The sequence below is a fragment of the Xiphias gladius genome, chromosome 8, assembly GCF_016859285.1.
Source record: "Xiphias gladius isolate SHS-SW01 ecotype Sanya breed wild chromosome 8, ASM1685928v1, whole genome shotgun sequence".
Taxonomy (NCBI): Eukaryota; Metazoa; Chordata; class Actinopteri; order Istiophoriformes; family Xiphiidae; genus Xiphias; species Xiphias gladius.
The window spans coordinates 15,482,844-15,501,870 of record NC_053407.1 but is presented as its reverse complement, the minus strand read 5'-3'; the positions used below and the strand labels follow the sequence as shown (position 1 = coordinate 15,501,870).

At 40.2% G+C, this 19,027-nt stretch overlaps 1 protein-coding gene across 1 annotated transcript in view; it reads left to right on the top strand.

The window, feature by feature from the left end:
* The window catches only part of sema3d (sema domain, immunoglobulin domain (Ig), short basic domain, secreted, (semaphorin) 3D), a 29,738-nt gene extending 14,665 nt beyond the window's left edge, over nucleotides 1-15,073 (top strand). The window contains exons 8-18 of the mRNA XM_040133289.1: nucleotides 1,027-1,163; nucleotides 2,969-3,083; nucleotides 3,337-3,406; nucleotides 3,498-3,642; nucleotides 4,122-4,344; nucleotides 4,778-4,866; nucleotides 5,171-5,212; nucleotides 5,950-6,107; nucleotides 8,009-8,073; nucleotides 8,241-8,380; nucleotides 13,669-15,073. Of these exons, the coding sequence (XP_039989223.1) occupies nucleotides 1,027-1,163; nucleotides 2,969-3,083; nucleotides 3,337-3,406; nucleotides 3,498-3,642; nucleotides 4,122-4,344; nucleotides 4,778-4,866; nucleotides 5,171-5,212; nucleotides 5,950-6,107; nucleotides 8,009-8,073; nucleotides 8,241-8,380; nucleotides 13,669-14,124 (1,640 nt within the window). The 3' untranslated portion in view covers nucleotides 14,125-15,073. The remainder of the gene's footprint in view (nucleotides 1-1,026; nucleotides 1,164-2,968; nucleotides 3,084-3,336; nucleotides 3,407-3,497; nucleotides 3,643-4,121; nucleotides 4,345-4,777; nucleotides 4,867-5,170; nucleotides 5,213-5,949; nucleotides 6,108-8,008; nucleotides 8,074-8,240; nucleotides 8,381-13,668) is intronic.
* The last annotated feature ends 3,954 nt before the right edge of the window (nucleotides 15,074-19,027 follow it).

The window sequence follows — 19,027 nt, the reverse complement described above, 5'->3', positions numbered from 1 at the left end:
CAGTCATCACTGAGGAAGTAGTCTTCTCTCCTCCCCCTCTGTATACATCTCCATTCGCAAGTGTTTTACAGCAACTGATTGGTTGTCGTGTATCAACAGTTGTCACCAGGGTCTAAATCCTTACACATGGTCTCCACATTTCACAACCACACAGTCAGAGATGTTTGGAGTAATTATGTCTCTCTGTCTCTCGCTCAGTGTGTGTGCTGTATACAGCATGTGTTGGTGCTGGGCATGTGGGGGGAAAGAGCACATAATTTCTTGTAGTGTTTCTGTTCCTGTGAGCCTGTGGAACATCTTTCCAGTGCTGTAGGACTAACAATGACCTTCTGTCGAGTGTGTTACAGACGTACATTAAGCTGTTCCATTGGGGGGGGGTCACCCTCTAGTTGGTTGGCTCGGCTTCTTGGGGTTGAGCTAATGTTGATGTAATGTCAGTGCAACACTTAAGCCTTTGGAACAGTTCTCCCTGAATCAGGACACAAATGTCAACATGCTGTTGTCTCCTTTCCCCCCACTACTATTTCCTACATCATGACTAGTTTTTTATGTCCTTTTTTCTAACACTATCTTACGCTGTGCAAAATCATAAAATATTAATTACTAGTATTTTTTGGCATTTGTTTTTCTGTTAAGTTGCATACAGATGGCAGATACTGTTTACCGCACTACATTATTTATTATTTGCTTGACAGCGCAGATAGATATGAATGCTTTTCAGATTAAGATTTTAACTAAAAATATATGAACAAATCTGCTTTCACACTAACCTAAATATCCAGGCTATCACTTTATTAGTCCATGTAGCAAAGCGTTAAACAAGTTGAAGATTTGTGTGCAGCCCAAGCTTTAGCTTAGTAAATAGAAGTGGTAATAAATCAGACCTCTCTGTAAAAATAGAACAAGATTGTAAATAGACATATGCTAAGGGTAGTGTTAATGCTTCAAGGCTGCAGAGCATGGCAAAGCCATTACCTGACATATTTTAACACTCTCCCCTCTCTCTTTTCCTCTCTGTGTCCTCAGAAGCAAGGTTTATATCTGCTCATCCCATCGCAGATACCTACAACCCAGATGATGATAAGATATACTTTTTCTTCCGCGAGGTATCATGGGAAGGCAACGACAAGAGCATCTTGTCCCGCGTGGCTCGTGTTTGCAAGGTGAGGTATTACACAAGAGAGGTGAGGAACGTGGGAGGTATTCAGAGGCAAAGAGAGGAGGTGAGGATATGACAGATGGGTGGACGGGTAGGGGAGAGAGAGGAGGGGGGATAGAGGAGAGAAAGTCCCCACCAGGATACTGGTATGTTATGTTGAGAATCAGTTGGTAATGTGAGAAATGCTGCTTGGAAGATAAAACTAGAGTTGGTGAGATGTAGTGGGACTGGTCGAAAAATTAGTAAGAGTGCAAGACCTCTTATAGTGTGTGGGGCAGTCATAATTCCTACAGTGATTGGATTGGATAAATATCTCTGCCACTGCAGGGGTGTTGCAGTGGTGCTGCTGTCAGGGGCAGTCAATCATGTTTTTAACCCCTTTGTGCTCTGCTGCCATGGAATCCAATTGTAGCTGCCTAGATTGTTCCGGAGACCGATGTAGCTGAAAGATTTTTGCGCCATTTCATAGTCATCCTTTTCTACCCAAAAGATTTGCACATATTGAAAGGGTGATAAAGATTTATTTTGTAACAGCCTTTGAGACATATTTTGGCTTTGGGGAGATTTCATTTGCATGACAGCGCTTGCACATGTAGCTCCATTACATTACATTAATCTGGCAGATTGTTTTCTCCAATGCAACTTCCTTACTTGTTTTGGTATCAAAAACTGCCTCTCTGTTCAAATGTTAGATGCTGCAAGACATCTGAGGAGCATATCATGTTTCAGTGCCCATTAAGTTCTATTTGACAGCTTGTCAAAACAACTGTAAGCTTGAATGGACACAGCACAGCTGACTGAGGACAGAAGCAAGATAAATTCATGATTGGGAACCTTTTGTGTAACATAGAGTGAGCAATTGGTCATTACAAATGGGGCTAGTCAACACAGCAGTTTGCTATTTGCACTCGGAGGTCTATTGCTACATTCTTAGAGAAAAGCTTTCAGCGTATTTATGACTTGGGAGTAAGCTGTAAGGCAGACTGGAAGGAGATTCCTTTGGATTACAGCCCTCTCTTTTTCTTTCTCTCTCAGGTATCCCTCTCTCTTGGTCTTTGTATTTGTCCCTCTCTTTCATTATCTGTAAGTGTGTTTTTCCCTGCATGTAAAAGGAATGAGGGCACTTCACTTCAATCCTCTTTGAAGATTACCACCATTGTGAAACATCCTCATTAAGTGCTTACATTTTTTTTGGTCTCTTAAACACAAGTATGTTTTTGTGTGTGTTGAACCATAACAGTCTTCTCTATACCACTTAGTTAGTGCACCAACCAAGTTTAATAGAGAGGTTCTCTTAAGTTTCCTATGAATTACAAAGAGGTACACTTGACCGCTCTTATCATAGCTCAATCAAAGGTGGCTATTTAAAACAGCAGTTCATATGCTAAGATAAAATCTGCATTATTAATCAATAGCCTCACTTGAATTTAGTACTGTCTTCCAACGTGCTGCACTTCCATTTGTTTCTCTTCTCCTTTGACGATTTCCCCTCTCTCTTTATTTTCCACTCTCTTTTCAATTACTCCTGACTGTCACTATACTAACAAGAAGGTCTCTTTTGTGCTAGTCAAATAAGCAGATCCATACTAGCGGCATGTGGTTCACCTGTTTATTTTCCTAATTAGTGCAGGAAATCGGAGTGAGGCTGCGTTTCTGTGTGTTGTCTCTGTAAGTCCATTGGATAGATTACAGTCAGATTGTGGTTAAGTACAAAGTGTATATTTTTAATTGTGGTTGTCTTTTGGTCGTGTTGGACAGCTTCACTATGCTGACTATGCTTTTGTTACTGTGTATGTGGTTGTGTTTCAGAATGATATGGGTGGGCTGAGGAGTCTGACCAATAAGTGGACCACCTTCCTCAAAGCCAGGCTTGTGTGTTCTATCCCTGGACCAGACGGAGTGGACACACACTTTGATGAGCTCCGTAAGTGACTGTGGGAATAAAAAGTGGCAATCTAGGCCAATAAACTGGGTTTTATCCTCCAGAAACTATGTTTAGAGTGCATGTTAGAAAAGGGAATTAATCTCCAAATGTAACAGCAGTGGAGTGTTTCAATAGTAGGCTGTAGACGCTGCTCCCTGTAAATAAAAGTACAGATGGAGATGCAACAAAATCTTTTCTGTGCAGATAAAGGTATTAAAAAAAAAAACATGTGTTGCTTCACTCATTCCTCTAGAGGACATCTTTCTGCTCCCTACCAGAGATGACAAAAACCCTATAGTGTATGCAGTCTTCACCACCTCCAGGTATTCATCACATCATTATCAACACTACCTGTGGTCTCTCATTCTCTTTTGCATCTTTTAATAGAGTCTCGTTTTTCCACTTCCCTCTCAGCTCCATTTTTCGTGGCTCAGCAGTGTGTGTGTACAGCATGGCGGACATAAGGGCTGTGTTTAATGGACCTTACGCTCACAAGGAGGGACCTGACCACCGATGGGTAGAATATGAGGGGAGGATACCATATCCACGCCCTGGAACGGTGCGTGGCCCACCAATGGGCACAGGGACAAATAGAAATTTAATACTAAATCACTCTTAGCTACATTTTTTTTTCTTCAAACCAATTAGATGACCAAAATCCTCAACTTTCTTGCTAATTACAAAATAATAAACATGGCCTAATTAGATTCAAGGGTGAAATGTTCCAAGATGCTGGAGGGTATGCATGCTCACATCTGCACTTGACATGTTAATCAGATTCTTGTTTCATTTAGTTTAAAAAAGTTAATCAGGGGGTTGGGGAGTGGTATACACAGAAAGAGGGAGTGGGAGTGTCACAGATGTTCCAGATGTGCTTTTCCGTTTGCAATTCTTTATTCGACCTCCAGAGGGAGACATGCAACTGTAAATTAGTGAAGAGAGCTGGTGAGTTCTGGCTGAAAAGGGACATTAAAAAAAAAAACCTGTAAAGATTTTGTATTAGATTAACCTGTTTTTTTTTTTTTTGCTGCCCTTTAGTGTCCCAGCAAGACATATGATCCAAGGATCAAGACCACCAAAGACTTCCCAGATGAGGTTGTCAGTTTCATTCGATTCCACCCTCTGATGTATCACTCTGTCTACCCTCTGACCAGACGGCCTGTGTTCACACGTGTCCGAGTGGACTACACCTTGACTCAGATTGTGGTGGACAGAGTCTTAGCAGAGGATGGACAATATGAGGTCATGTTCCTGGGAACAGGTGAGACACGCACGCACACACACACACACACACACACACACACACACACACACACACACACACACACACACACACACACACACACAAGCACAAATGGTTGTCTCTTGTAATTTTATATCTGACCAGCAGAGGACACTAGATCACTACGAGTTGTCCTCAGCCTGAAACAGATTTTGCTGATGCTCTCATGGACTAGGTTTTGGAAAAATGAATAAATGTAAGGTTGCACTTGGATCCAGTGCCCTGTCTTAGGTCTCAGCAATGACTCAGCATAATAAAGTCAAAAAATTGCCCAGTGTTGAACTTTTGTTAGTGCCTCAGAGAAGGATGAGAGCATATGGACTAGAATTACTCCTCTTCAGTGGGTATGAAAACAGGACTCATTCCTGACTAGTTTACATTATTCACCTTCCTGTCTCACCCTCTGTCATAGATGCTGGCTCTGTCCTGAAGGTGGTGAGCATCACAAAAGAGAACTGGTCAACAGAGGAAGTGGTGCTCGAAGAACTTCAAGTTTTCCAGGTTTTGTGAACAACACAGCTACACGCTCAAATCCACAAATAGAGACACACAAGCACACTCAGATTTATTTGCTTTGAGTGTTGCTTTTTGATTCACGATGCCAACTGTTCTTTAGTTGTCCTCAGTGGGACAGTTGTCTCATCAAACAGTGAAATACTCATCATGCCTTTGATATACAAACTCTGCAATGCTGATGAGCTACTAATCAACAAACTCCTGTTGTTTTCACTCAAACAGTGCCCCAGCAGTGTGTGTTTATTGAGGAGTTAAAGCTGGTGAAGTTTGTTCGTTTAATTTTTTGCAGGTTCCCATGCCCATCCTCAGTATGGAGATGTCTTCTAAACAGGTTCGGCCACATTCAAATCCATTTTCTGCCAACACTCTTTACTATTTCTGCATATCTTCTCTGCTCTCTGCCTATATTTGTGCCACGTGCATTCAGTTGTGTGCACATGGCTGATGTGACACAAGACATACTCTTTTTAATACCCAAATCATTCATGTATCCTATTTTCCACTCTCTCTATAGCCTTCCCTATTTCTTTCTAGCTCTGTCTCCCCCTTCTGCCTCATTATCTAAGGGTCAAGGGTGTCAATACACTTCAACCCTAATCACAGCTTCCATTAATCTCCAGCAGTGTTTGACCGGTATGTGTGTATGTGCCTGTATGTGCCTGGTCGCTGGTGTTTTCTGCGGTTTTTTGGAAATTCTGTTTAGGAATCTCCTTAACTTCATACAAGTCAGAGTAGATACTTAGAGTCACATTTGTAAAAACTGCTACCTGAGAAATCCTTGGATGCCTGTAGTCTGTATAAGGCGTCTTTTGATACTTTAAATGAGTCTTATTGTTATAACGCTTTAAAACCCAGTTACACTTGAGTTTAATTTCACAGTAGGAAACTTGAGGAAATTTTCCTGAATGAAGAATACATGTATAAGGGGGAAAACAAACTAAATTTCAAACCAGAAGTTTTAAATTTACATCAAAACAAGCCTGTTGTCACATGCTAAAAATGTTTTATCTTTTTGCCTGTATGTTTACCTCCCCTAAAGAAGAGTGTTGTGTGTTTTTTCTACTATAGCAACAGCTCTATGTGGGTTCAGGTGAGGGGCTAGCACAGGTTTCACTCAGTAGATGTCACCTGTATGGCCAAGCCTGTGCTGAATGCTGCCTGGCACGAGACCCCTACTGTGCCTGGGATGGACACACATGCTCACGATACATCCCTGCATCTAAAAGGTAAATTATATACAGTATGTAACACTTATTTCTGTGTTTTCCTTTATTAAAGGAATGAAGAATGTATGTAGATTTTATATAGAGATTTTTATGGTCCCTAGCAGAGGATTCATTTTGGTAGCCATGCTAACTTCTTAAAATACTCTTTAAAATAATGTGAAAATAATGATAGACCAGGCAACTTGAATGCAAATGTTAAATTAAATGAAGGTACACAGCAGTGGCATTGTCAGCAAGGCCGCACTCTGACACACAGATGAAAAAAATATCAATAATAATTAAAAATCATGAATCATTAATTTAGTAAGTTTCATTTTTTATTTAATAATATTTATACTATGCCCATCCACTGTACAGAGCTATTAAGCTGTACACTGCTTCAACTCACCCATTTTATCATCCCTTAAAGAATTAGGCAGAGTAATCACTGTAAGTTAATATGTTATGAAAATACATTTTTCACCCATTTTTGCATCACATATCAGCACAAAGATAGAAAATCAAACATGTAACCATTTGTAACCTGGAAACACTCTGGCACAGACGTGTGAGTACTTTTGTGAGCACAAAACCCCAAATGCAAATTCAACATTTAAAAATTTATTTTTTAATTTACTCACTCTCAGGCACATAGAGCCGGTGCAAATTAATGTCTCTTTATAGCAATAAACCTGAAAATATGTGTGATCCGAAAAAAAAGAGGAAAAAAGTGCATCTGTGAACTGCTTTAAACTGACCCTTTGTTGCCCTACTTCTCAATGGTGTGCGTGTGTGTGTGTTCCCAAGGCTGGTTCTTTATTCTGGGACTGTCAGAAGGAGTTCATAGTTGTTGCTAAATATGTTTTCTATTCTGGTGCTCCTCCCCTCTTCCATGCCAGATGGTATTATTCCATTTGAGGCATTGATTACAGATGCTGCTCCTTAGCTGATTAATGCTACTGTCATACCACACCTCTAGAGTGTAGTCCTTGAGGTGTAAAAGTAAGTCTGTGCTTGTGTGTGTGTGTAAGTGTGTTTGTGTGTGTGTGTGTGTGTTTTTTTTTGTTTTTTTTTTGTCTTTTTTTGTTTGTTGGCTTGCGTGAATCTAGGCTCTACAGAAACTGTACCCTACAGTTAGGGATCAAACAAGTAACCATGTTATTGGCCAATGAGGATGCTGTTATGGTTTGTGCAATAGTGGAGGCCCTGCATTTGGTCTCAAGGGCTCTTTGAAAACTGATCCTCACAGTGTCAGAGAGTGTAGGCTACAGATTTCCCATCACATGGGACTGACAGGAGGTGGAGGAGGTGAAATCAATACAAACTGAAGGAGCCCAACACCAAGCTAGAGGCCAAAGAAACTTGATTTTTTTTTTTTTAACCATTTCTACTGAAACATTTATGTAGGAATACAAATATCCATCTGCCTATGAGATGGAGTAATCTCCCTTTTAGTTTTTAGAAATAAGTGTTTTGTATTATATTTAGGTTTACACGTGTCAACCAGAGAAAAACGCTGAGGGTTACCAGTAATCAGAGGTCATCTTAAATCACATTTTAAGTGGTTGTGAAAAATTGTTGCTGGAGGTAATAGTTAGACAAATTCTTCGCATGCTTTACCACAGCATTCCTATTATTTCCAGTACATGCCAGTTTGAAATTTGAAAAAAATACCCCAGTCCGAGATGCATGAGAGGTACACCTTTTTATTAGCCTCATTTTATATCTAAATGTGTGGATTTATTAATTTTGTGAACCTGTCATACTGTACAGATGACCTTGTTAAGATTACTGTGAACTATCATTATTGTATGGTGACAGCCTTATGTGCTCAGGTTTTTGTCTTTGACCTCTTAGAGTTTCTAAATTAAAATAATATAAAAAAAAAATACTGATTAAACTATGTGTTTTTTTTTCTCCAGGAGAGCCAGGAGACAGGACATCAAGCATGGAGACCCTGCCAGTCAGTGCTGGGACACAGCCGACAGTACGTAGACTTTTTTTTAAAACACCCTTTTGAGAGAGTCTGTTTTTTTTCTTTATCAACAGATAAATTAATCACTTAAACAGCCACTGGTCGAAACCTGTATGACATACCTTTTTTTAGAACCACAGAAAAGACTCTTGGATCAATAACAGTCATGTTCTCTTTAGGTCTTCGTGGGGGACGGGTGGAGGAGAGGGTTCTCTTTGGGGTGCAAAGCAACTCCACCTTCCTCGAATGTATCCCCAAATCTCAACAGGCCCAGATCCGCTGGTACATACAGAGACAAGGATCTGAACGCAGGGATGAGGTTAGAGAGTGCACTCATCTACACACATGTACACACACACAAGCATACACCACTCCTGCACTGATGCACAAGTAATTTTTACCTGCCTTTCCTTTAGCCCATACTTGCTCTCTCTGAGTTGGAAGGTGGGCCTTGTTTTTGCTTTTCTTGACTTTACTGTAGCTGAGGGGTTACTTTTTTTCAGGGCAGGTCACAAAGCAGGGAAGTTTCTTACATAAGTACTTAAAAGCATCTGTGACTTCTGGTGACTTCCATCTCACTGGCTCTGAGCTCTGAGTATTGAACCTGTCAGCCACAAATCACACCGCTTATCCTGGGGAAGATACAAAACAGTGCTTGGATCATGATGATACCGTTCATAACTTATATGTAGGGTTGAATACCCAAAAGTCACATCTGTTTTTCGGAATTATAGCTAATAAGGGAGCAGTTCAGGGTCTCACTAGTTCCTTGAATAAGTATTGATGTTTATGAGTGTCCAGGGCGTTTTGAAAATTTCTGCAGCTCCTCTGTTTTTTGAGGGAGGTGAGAAATGACCTAAACCAGAGCCTAGGGGATGGGGATGGAACATCATCTATCGCACATGAAAAATTAAAAAAAAAAAGAAGATAAGAATTGCATGTCACCCTGCATTTAACCTTTTTTTTTTCCATTTTCTCATTGAGTAGCAGCAGTAGAGAAGTATTCATGCTGGAATGCAACTGCTTTTCCCTGTTGGCTACCATAGGTTATTCAGGGGAGACTATAGATTCTTTCTGTTGTGATCTTGACAGAAAATTGAAATGCTGCATCAGAAAACAACTAATTACACACATGGAACTTGTACAATATGCTGACTTCACGTAAATCTTAAACTAAAACTAGAGGTGTAGTTAAAAGACTCAACAAGCAATGGACTAGTTGGTGATAGAGTGCAGAAAATGGCCATTTTGAATGCATACTTATACTTTTCAGGTAATGCAAATTAGTTAAGACAAATCGTAACTTGTGCAAATTTACTGTTTATTGCAAAACTGAAAAACAAATTTGTACGTAAATTTGTAAATTCGATTTTTCACTAACTGTCATGGCAAAGGTTCAAAATAACTTGATCCTGAGAGACAGGATGGAGGACAGAGAAAGACGTACAGCGACGGAGAGATAATGGGTTTGTATTTGAGGTGTGGAAAGAAACTCATTGATGATGACACTTGTCTCCTGAATGAGACAACAGAGACCTGCTTACTCAGCACCTCAGTGCCCTTTCCTCTGCTATCCAAACATACAAACCTCCCTCCACCCATTGCGAGTGGCCCGTTTATCTCTCAGCTCGCTCATTCCTCGTCTCTCTCTACTTCCACTACACTTACTTACTCCCACAACTGGTCCCCTGTCCTCACTCTCAGGGGTGAATGTAAACAAAATGACAGGTGCAGAGGCCACTAAAGACCCATGTGTTCCTTCATAGGCCTGCACAGCAGAAAGCCCTGTGTTTTTCGCTTTCTGTTATATGTGTGTCTGTGTGCATGTGCTTGTTTCTTTACGATCCCCTACAGCGGAAATCATAACAGAGCACTCCCTAGGGACGGCCATGTGTTTTGGGGTAACGAACACAATGGGGTGTTTTCTGTGTTTATGTGTCTAGGCATGCAGTGATATGTGACCTATTGTACTCTAGACAAAGTGATGAAGGAGTGAATGCAGGAGTTCTTCCTCCCTCAAGTTAGTCATATAATAGATATAGACAGAAGCTAAAAAAATACAACCGAATGTGCAGAATATAATGAATTAATGGCAAGTTCTGTGTTGTTTATAATGGCAGAGTGTACAGGAAGTTTGGCTGTGTTGGACTACGCACATAAATTCATTTCTAGGTAGCTGAAATTTTATGTCACTGTCTTCTCTGCCCATGAAAAGGTCGAGAGAGCCACCACCTGGTTTTAATGGCAGCCCACTACATTTTGTCTAGTCTCACGAACTATACAAAAGTCTGTCATTCTGACCAATGTTGAGATTTATCATGATATATAATTTAAAAATGCTGCTTTCGTGTTTGAGGAGTGTCCTGATAATGACTGAAGGTTAAAGAAATCCGATGGTTCATTATGATTCAAAGGGAAAAAAATGTTTAAACAGGCAAACGCAGCTTTAGGGTACAACAGGCTTTGCATGAAAAGATCATAATTACATCAATAAATGCAATTCCTTGGCACAGTAGCCAGTGATCATCTCAGATGTTTTTAGACATAGATCACCTAGACAAAGGGAAACTGCAACACAAATGCTTGAAAATTTTTAAATAATTACACATTGATGAAAGATAAATTGCTTCTAACAATGGTCTAATAAATAAACGTTTAATTAACTTGTCAGGCTACAAATATGGCTTTCAAACTGAATAGGAAAAATAGGAATTTGTTTAATTTAGAGAAATACTAACGGATGCCTGGAAATCTGATGCTTGAATAAGTTGTTTCTCTCCATTATGCTCACGGGCATCATTTATGTTTTTGTTCTGCTTGTGGGGCAAGATCTACTACTAGACACGTGATTGATTGTCATCTTGGCTAAACCCCAGTAATGCTGCTGAGAACACAAAGTGAAGGAGTTCATATTAAGAACACCGGGCTGGAAGTCAAAGAAACACACTGTGTACTTTTTTTGGGTGATGGAAGGGACTAGTTGTGTGTGTGTCTTAGTTTGAGCTGGTGTTTTATTTCAGAGTGTCTTTGTCTGAGATATTCAAATAGCTGCCATGTAATTGATGCTATTTTACCTTTTTTACCTTTTCGGCTCATAATTTCCTCACCTCTGAAGTCTGACATGACTTCTCTGTCACTGTCACTTTTGTTCTGTTCAGTTTTAGTTCTTGTTTTTCCTTTTGTTCCTCCCCATACCACCCACTGGTAATGCTGTGTTTACTGGCAGCTGTGTCAAGGACAAAAACCTTCAGCCTGGTTGGCTGCAAGGTACGAACTAAAGCAAGACAACTAAAATTTGTCATCGTTAACGAAAAAAATTCCAGTTTCAAGATTAATTTATCACACAGCCCTACAGTAACTTACTGACCCTAGCAGCACACACACACATACACAGAAGTGTGGGGGTTTTCTTTAGCAGTATGAACAACGTGTCCTCTGACGTACTGCGTTCCATCTTTTACTGTAGCTGGGTTTGGGGATGTAGGGTTTCCTTCTTGTGGCGAAAGGTGGTCTACTTGCTCCTACAGCTGGGCATGTGGTGTTGGAGCAGGTGATGTCGGAAGTGTCTGGCTCATTTCAGCCTCTCACTCCCTGTGCTTTTCTTCCCACTCTGTTTCCCCCCATCTGTCATCCCTTCTCCTCTCCTGTCCCTCAACCTCCCTCATCAGCCCCACCTTAATCTCTGCTCACTTCCTCCCTTCATGCTCCTTACTCCGTTTACTTTGTTTCCTCGTACTTTTCGCTTCGTCTCTATCATTTTCCACAGTCTCTTCCCTTCTGTGTTTCTCTCCACACTTTCTCCCTCCTGATGGGTTTTGAGAAAAGCATCGTTGACCAGCTGCTCACAGCGATGGCAGCCCACTCCAGTACTTACTCTCCTCACTCACTCATTCACACATTCCCTCCTCTTATTCCAAGCATGTTTGTAAATGTGTGTATATATATGTGTCTGTTGGTTCCTGTGTGTGAATTCACCTTGAGAGGCCTGGAATGCTGGCCCATTAGAAAAGCATGAATGATATTGAATTTCATGCGTGGTGTTCATTAGACCAAAGCAAAGCCTTCCTGAAAGCATGGGAAGTATTAGTAAGCGTGCATGTGGTGTTACTCCACATGCAGGCTGGCTCACGTATACAAAAATTGATGTAGGTGTCTCTGCAAACACAGACCTCTGTACAATACGCTTCAAAGCTGCATTGCTATTCTTTGCAGGAGTCAGTTGGGCTTAATCAGATGCCCAGATACACACAGACACATGCACACACAGACACACTAATAAAGATGGACCATCTGGGTGAGTTAAAAGTCTGGCATTGCTGTTTAGTCACAGATGCATTGATTTTGGATGGCAGAGGGAAGCCAGCTTCACAGGCACACAAATAAACACATAACTACTGCTTGAATGATTTTAAAAATTACCTAACATCTCCACAGATACGTTGCATAAGTGACATTTTAAGTTTTGAATATATATTCCATATGTTTGGCAAATCAGTCAGGTGTGTCAGCAAAAAAGAATGTGATAGGAGACAAACTAAAGTCTGATGTGAGTAAGGGTCAAGGTCCAAAGAGACTCTGAGGCCTGTGGGTCTGCACTGCCTGGACAACACATCATCAGTGTCAGACGTGGAAACAACCATAGAGCTATACACGCACAAGCATGCAAACACGAATAACTACACAGACGCTCATGTGTAGAAGACAACCACCACACACAGGCAAGTATTCATGGTTTTCTACCTGAAGTGTACGCCTGGGCCACCCTCTGTAGCTGTCTTATTAGTTACACCTCGGGGGGGTCGGAGCAGGGCTGTGGGAGGCATGCTTTTGAAGCATCCACACAGGCATGGACACACACACACTCAGGACACACATTCTCTTGCTCTTTGACTGTCCTCTGAACACAGCTGTGTTGTTTTAGGCCCTGACAGCAGCCGTGCCACCTGATGAATCATGGCGGATGCTAAATGAAAAGAGGGGACCATAAACATTAGCATGCAACTTATCCTTAGACCTTAACAACAAGCACATGCACTCCCCCACCAACACACACACACACACACACACACACACACACACACACACACACACACACACACACACACACACACACACACACACACACACACACAAACCTTTTTCCAAACACCTTTCTTTGCCTTTGCTTACTGCTTACACTCATCATACATCTAAAAATCTCTCCACACCACATAATGACCCCTGGCCCCCCAAGCTGTGGGTGACAGTCACCACACCCAATTCAATATGCTTCCTGTTTCAGGGGTCATTACCATGTTTAACGCACCTTGGATACAAGTCAGGCATTAAAATATATGTGTGTAAACAGGGTGGGAGGTATCAAGTGAGTGTTTTGTAATGTGCAGCCAGCTTGATTGATCGTCTTTGGGTACACAAAATCTGATATTTAAAATTTCTTGTTGTTTCGCAGTATAGCGTTGAATCTTGATTTTAATTAAAGAAAGGAATATTACAGATGATTTTGTGTTGTACTGTTAACTAGATGATAAGCCTAGCAATTAGACAGCTGTGCTGATGACCTTGTTTTTCATGATGAACCCATTATAATCTTTATTTGCATTTGTCCAGGTCAGATTGGATGATCGTGTTGTGCACACTGATCGAGGCCTCCTGATTCGCTCCCTCCATGCCTCTGATGCCGGTGTATATGTCTGCGTAGCTCAGGAGCACACACACTTTACCCACACTCTCCTCCGTCTCACACTACAACTTGTTACACATGGCCAATTGGATGGAAAGTCCAAGCCCAGTGAAGAACCCATGGTAGAGCTACGACATGGTGCAGGGTCACGTCAGCGATATAAAGACTACCTGAGAGTGATGAGCTCTCCTTTTGGCTCTCTGGAGGAGTACTGCGATTCACTTTGGCTGGAGAAGAGGCCATCAAGGGTGCGAGGACGAGGCTTAGGACACGGCAAATGGAAACACATCCAGGAAATGAAGAAGAGCAGGAACAGGAGACACCAGAGAGAGAGGGAGGAAGAGAGACAAAAAGGGAGGGTGGTGAGGACAGCACAACAGTGAGGGATGAGGTAAAAAAAACCATTCAGGTTTAGCTGTGTATATTGGGTGATGAAGCAGACATGACACGGAAGTGTAAAATTGTAAAGACAGATCAGTCCATGAGCAAGCAAAATCTGAGTCAGAGTTAATGGGGTATCCAAGACTAACAGTGAAAGAGTTCAAAATGTAAATATTAAATTCAATGAGAAATTTAAAGTAGTATTTGTTTGAGAGTATGTAGTTTCTTCAAGTGCCAACGACGTAAGAAAATTTCAGTTGTTTCAGAGGAAAAATGCCTTGTTCAGTGATTTTTCTCTGAGACTTCCAAATTAATTTTTTCCACGAATTCTAAAAGGAAACTACTCAAATTGTTTTGGATACAACGTCAATTATTATTATGTCCTGTTTGCAGATGTTTCAAAGAAAACATCAGAGACCACATTGACAATATGTGTAAATCATTTTTGTTCTGTTGTCCATTGACGTCTACTGACTTTGCCTGCAGCTGTAGTGCTAGTGTAGATGAACTGCCCGGGAGAAGGATTACAACATGAGCATTTTCCCCACAAAATACAGATAAAACTGATGGTTCATAGCATTGATCTTTTCATGATATTGAAATGTATGGTTGATTTGGTGAGATTGGGAAAGTATATACAGTAGTAGTATAAAAAAACAAAAAACAAACAAGAGTTTGCTCATGGTGATGACAATGCATTCATGTTGAATGACTAGATATTTATATAACATGTACAGGAGATATCGCATGCTCAATTTATTCTAATTACTGATCTGTATAACTATAATGATAATCATTATTTAGGTTTTGACTGAAATAACATATTTTTGTACAAACATTTAACATATGTACTGTAGGTTCAATAGGTGTTTTCATTGTTGCTGTTTTTTTCAGTTATTTAAATAAATTTGTCTCGGAGGCTTTGTTCCCTGAATTCTTGCTTACGTACATTCTGTGAAGAGATAAAATCAGTGCACAAGAAATCTATTAAAGGTGCAGTTACAGGCAGTCTCAAGCACGCCGCAGACAGGTTGAGAATGGGTTAGGGTTAGTTCAGCTGAGCCTCGCCCGATATAGCAACACAAGTCCCTGTACACTGTATGCAGATGTCAGCTTGATTCACGACCAGCTGGTCTCTTTTTAATGGAAGTCTGTGTGTGAAAGATAGAGAGAGAGAGAGAGCGATAGGAAAAGAGAGGATGGCGTTGTCTTTAGGAGAAGCCATGGAAAACATGAAACCTTGTGAGCAAACTAAGTTACAGGTTTCCAAGAATAAACTGATAAAGCTGTAAAGGCATCAACATCAATGGCATGAGTGTGAAGAGCAAGCATTATGCAACCCAATGCGCCTGACGCAAATATTATATTTAGACTTACACAATAATGTAGATAGTATCATAAACAGTGCTTGGATGTAACGCTGACAATTATATGACAAAGATCTTTCTGTGAAAGACATTATCAAAGTCATGAGAGTCCCTCTTTTTTTTAACTGATTTACTGATAACCTGTTAAATTAGATTTTGGGCGAACTGCTCAAATACTGCAGGTAACACAGGGTAGAAAAGGTGTACCAAACGTGTATAAAGATATAGGGAATTTCCATAGTCATCATTATTTTTTTTTATTCAATTATTGTCTCATAAGTCTCCAGCAATATACACAACTACTCATGACCCTATGGTGAGATGATCGTTATTTTATTCCCTTAATTTCCATAGATACTTTCATTTCATCAAGTTTACTTGTCGTCTACATACTTATGTACATAAAAACAGCATTCAGGACTCGCATTTTGTGGTTTTCCGTAGTGTTTCCTGTAACAAAGACAATAAATATTTCAAACACTTCCTCCTTGTCTATAGTTTATTTATCAGTTGGCTGCAAAGAACAAACTACATCTCCCCAAAAAAAGAAACAGCAAAGGGACACTGGGAAAGGACTAGAACAGGTTTTAAGACAGTGTATTTATAAAAATATGAAACAAATGCCTAAACCCACTTTTGTACATTAAAAACACAATATCATTTGTTGGAGAAGCACTGTAGAAAAAAAAAAAGTACTTTTCTATCATCTTTGGACAAAAATCTCTGCTGCTTCCTGAATTTTTGATTTACACCACTCATTCTTCTATAATAATTTTCCAGGAAAACAAAGGTGAGAGGAGGGTGATGAAAATGGATGTAGAGGGAGAAACATAACAGTCCAAATAGAGAATTTTGAAAGACTGGGAGAAAAAAATAGTATGTTGTGTGTCCTGCAGAGATCCCACATACCCCAAATGTATACCCTACAGTTGCCACACTGTTAATAGCACCATTTAGCAATGTAACGATTATATGAGACTACATACTGAGCTGAGGGTAGTCGTAAAGTAAATGTCCTCTCCTGCATAAACGGTCTTTTGTCAAATATCATGCTTCCTCATAAGGAGCTCCTCGCAGTGTAGACATAGTTGTGCGTCAGGCAGTTGCTCAGCACACTACTGTGCACACAGTTGACCTTCACATTTGGCTGGAGAAGAACCTATGAGTAAAGATGACGTGCTGCGATGGACAGGCAGACAGAAGCAGCGGGGGTCGTACGAGGAAACAGAATTGAAGGAAAGAAGCCAGATTTTATGGAAGGAAGTGCTTAATTTGATGTGATTGGTATAATGAGTGAGAAAGTCTGCCCAGGACCCCCCGTAGCGGCCTTACAGGTTACTTACACACAGACAAAGACATATGCACACAGGCATTTGTAGAAAGTGCTTCCCTGTGTCCAGTGACCCACATGGGCAACTCATACCAAGATCACATACAGTGCATGGGATTAGGGTCCTCCCAGTATTTGGCACAGGTTGGATTTTAGAAGAAAGAAAATTCTGGAGCTACAAACTCTCCAAGTAGATCATATTGGTTTGCCCTGATTTAAAAAAGTGTTTAAGAGAGGTTGATGAACTTTTTTTGTAACTGAAATTTTCAATTTCTTTGTGCATCAGGAAATTGAAAAAAATCAGTCACAAAAAAAGTTCATTCGTTAACACGATTTACATGTAATTTCATTGTACTGAATATGCACCAGTAAAATATGTACTGACCGGTTTCAACTGGTCCGTAAATGTAAATACAGTGGAAGAAAACAGAACTATGGGGAAGAAGGGAGTAACAGCTGCACATTTTAGTGGAAAGTTGAAAAAAAACTACACTCTATGTGTTTTTTAGTAATATAAGTTTTTAGAAGTAAGTAATGGATATCTACAGAGTACAGTACAGGAAATAAGAACAGTGATGCATTATATCAAGGTCCTTATTCTTGTGATCTTAAATTGAATTGAAATTAAAATTACAGTTAATAGGTTCCTCATTAAGCATAAAAAAATAGCCATTTTTGAGCCACCTACATGTAGTATGTGTTATATTATCGCATTACTTTATTATGTTATAGTTTGTCCTTCAGAGATGACAATAGAAGAATTCCATAGCTGTGCACTTAAGAATGGTACATTTCTACTTCAATGTACCAGACATGCCCACTAGGAGCAAATTTTCAAAAGTTTAGTCCCATTTCTGACTTTGTCCTTATTCCAAATCATATACTTAAGTAAAATACTTGATAATCATTGGCTGTAATATAATGAGTGGCTTTCAGTGGCTTTTTACTCTGTAGTTATACGGTAGGAACAATGTTGTTTCCATCATTTTTACCACACTACAGTTTTGTTTCCTGTAATCAATAAGTACCCAATATTTACCAAAATACCTATAGTTTAATTTTATTGCTCCTTTCCTCTAAAATTTTCAACAACTCCCTTTGTTCCTTGTTTATTTTCTTCCACTGTACCTATATTCAAGTCTCAGTTAGAACCGGTCAGTATTTTATCAGTACCTTATTCAGTCAACGAAATTAGCCTGTTAATTATGAGCTGTATTTCAAAAGTGTTGCTTACATTCCTTATAAACTAATTCCTTGGTTACCTTGGTTAGTGTGAGCTGTGTTCTATAATATAACTGGCCCCTTAGCAGTGCTTTAGTGCTTTTTTTTCCAACAAAAATAAAACATTTTTGTTATTCTGGATCAGTTTAGTTGTGATTGAGTAACACATTTTTGTACCTCTTTTGATTTAAAGGGGTTAAAAAGAGACTTAAACTTCAAAATATGCCTCAGAAAACTATTATTACAGTTAGTTGGCACATACAAATGACCATACAGGGTGCAATATCTGCTGACCCAAATCTGTCATTCTGTCTGCTTCCATTACCTTGACACCAGTGAGCACATATTTGTGTCAGTTTATGCAAGTGTGCCCAGGTGCAAGAATGTAAGGCAAAGGTGTTTTCCAATAAACACTGTCCCACAGCAAACTTCCACAGCGCCACGCCAGAATCAAGATATCAAACACCATTACAGGAAGACCAGAGGGAGAGAAAAAGGAGAAGAAAGGAGAGTTGAGATGTCAGACCACAGAGGTATAACTGGTTCTATATTACAGGGTATTTACATCTGTGCAGATGTGTGTGCTTCTCAGACGTTGACAGTGAACTTCTGGGCCTGGGCTGAGATAGCCAAGTGTTGTATGCAAGCTGTCGGGCTGGGTGGTATTGATGGCTGCCTGGGGGTACTGGAAGGCTAGAGGTATGTGTGTATGAGCTAGAAACAGTTGTTCCCTCAGAGTAATGACTACCTGTGCTCCCTCTGCCTGATTTATAGACGTTTGTGATCTCTCCTCACGTCAGGATTTGGGGCCGGACAGGCAGGATGCAGTGAATATTCTAAACACAGCCTATGATTGATGTTTTCATTTGTTGTGCAAAGACCTGCTTTGAAGATCCATGTAAATGATTTGTCTCCTCTTAATGCTCCCTGTCCTGTCGTTCTCCCTTGCAGAGGCAAATGCTTTTTAGATATGGCATGGGACTGAAT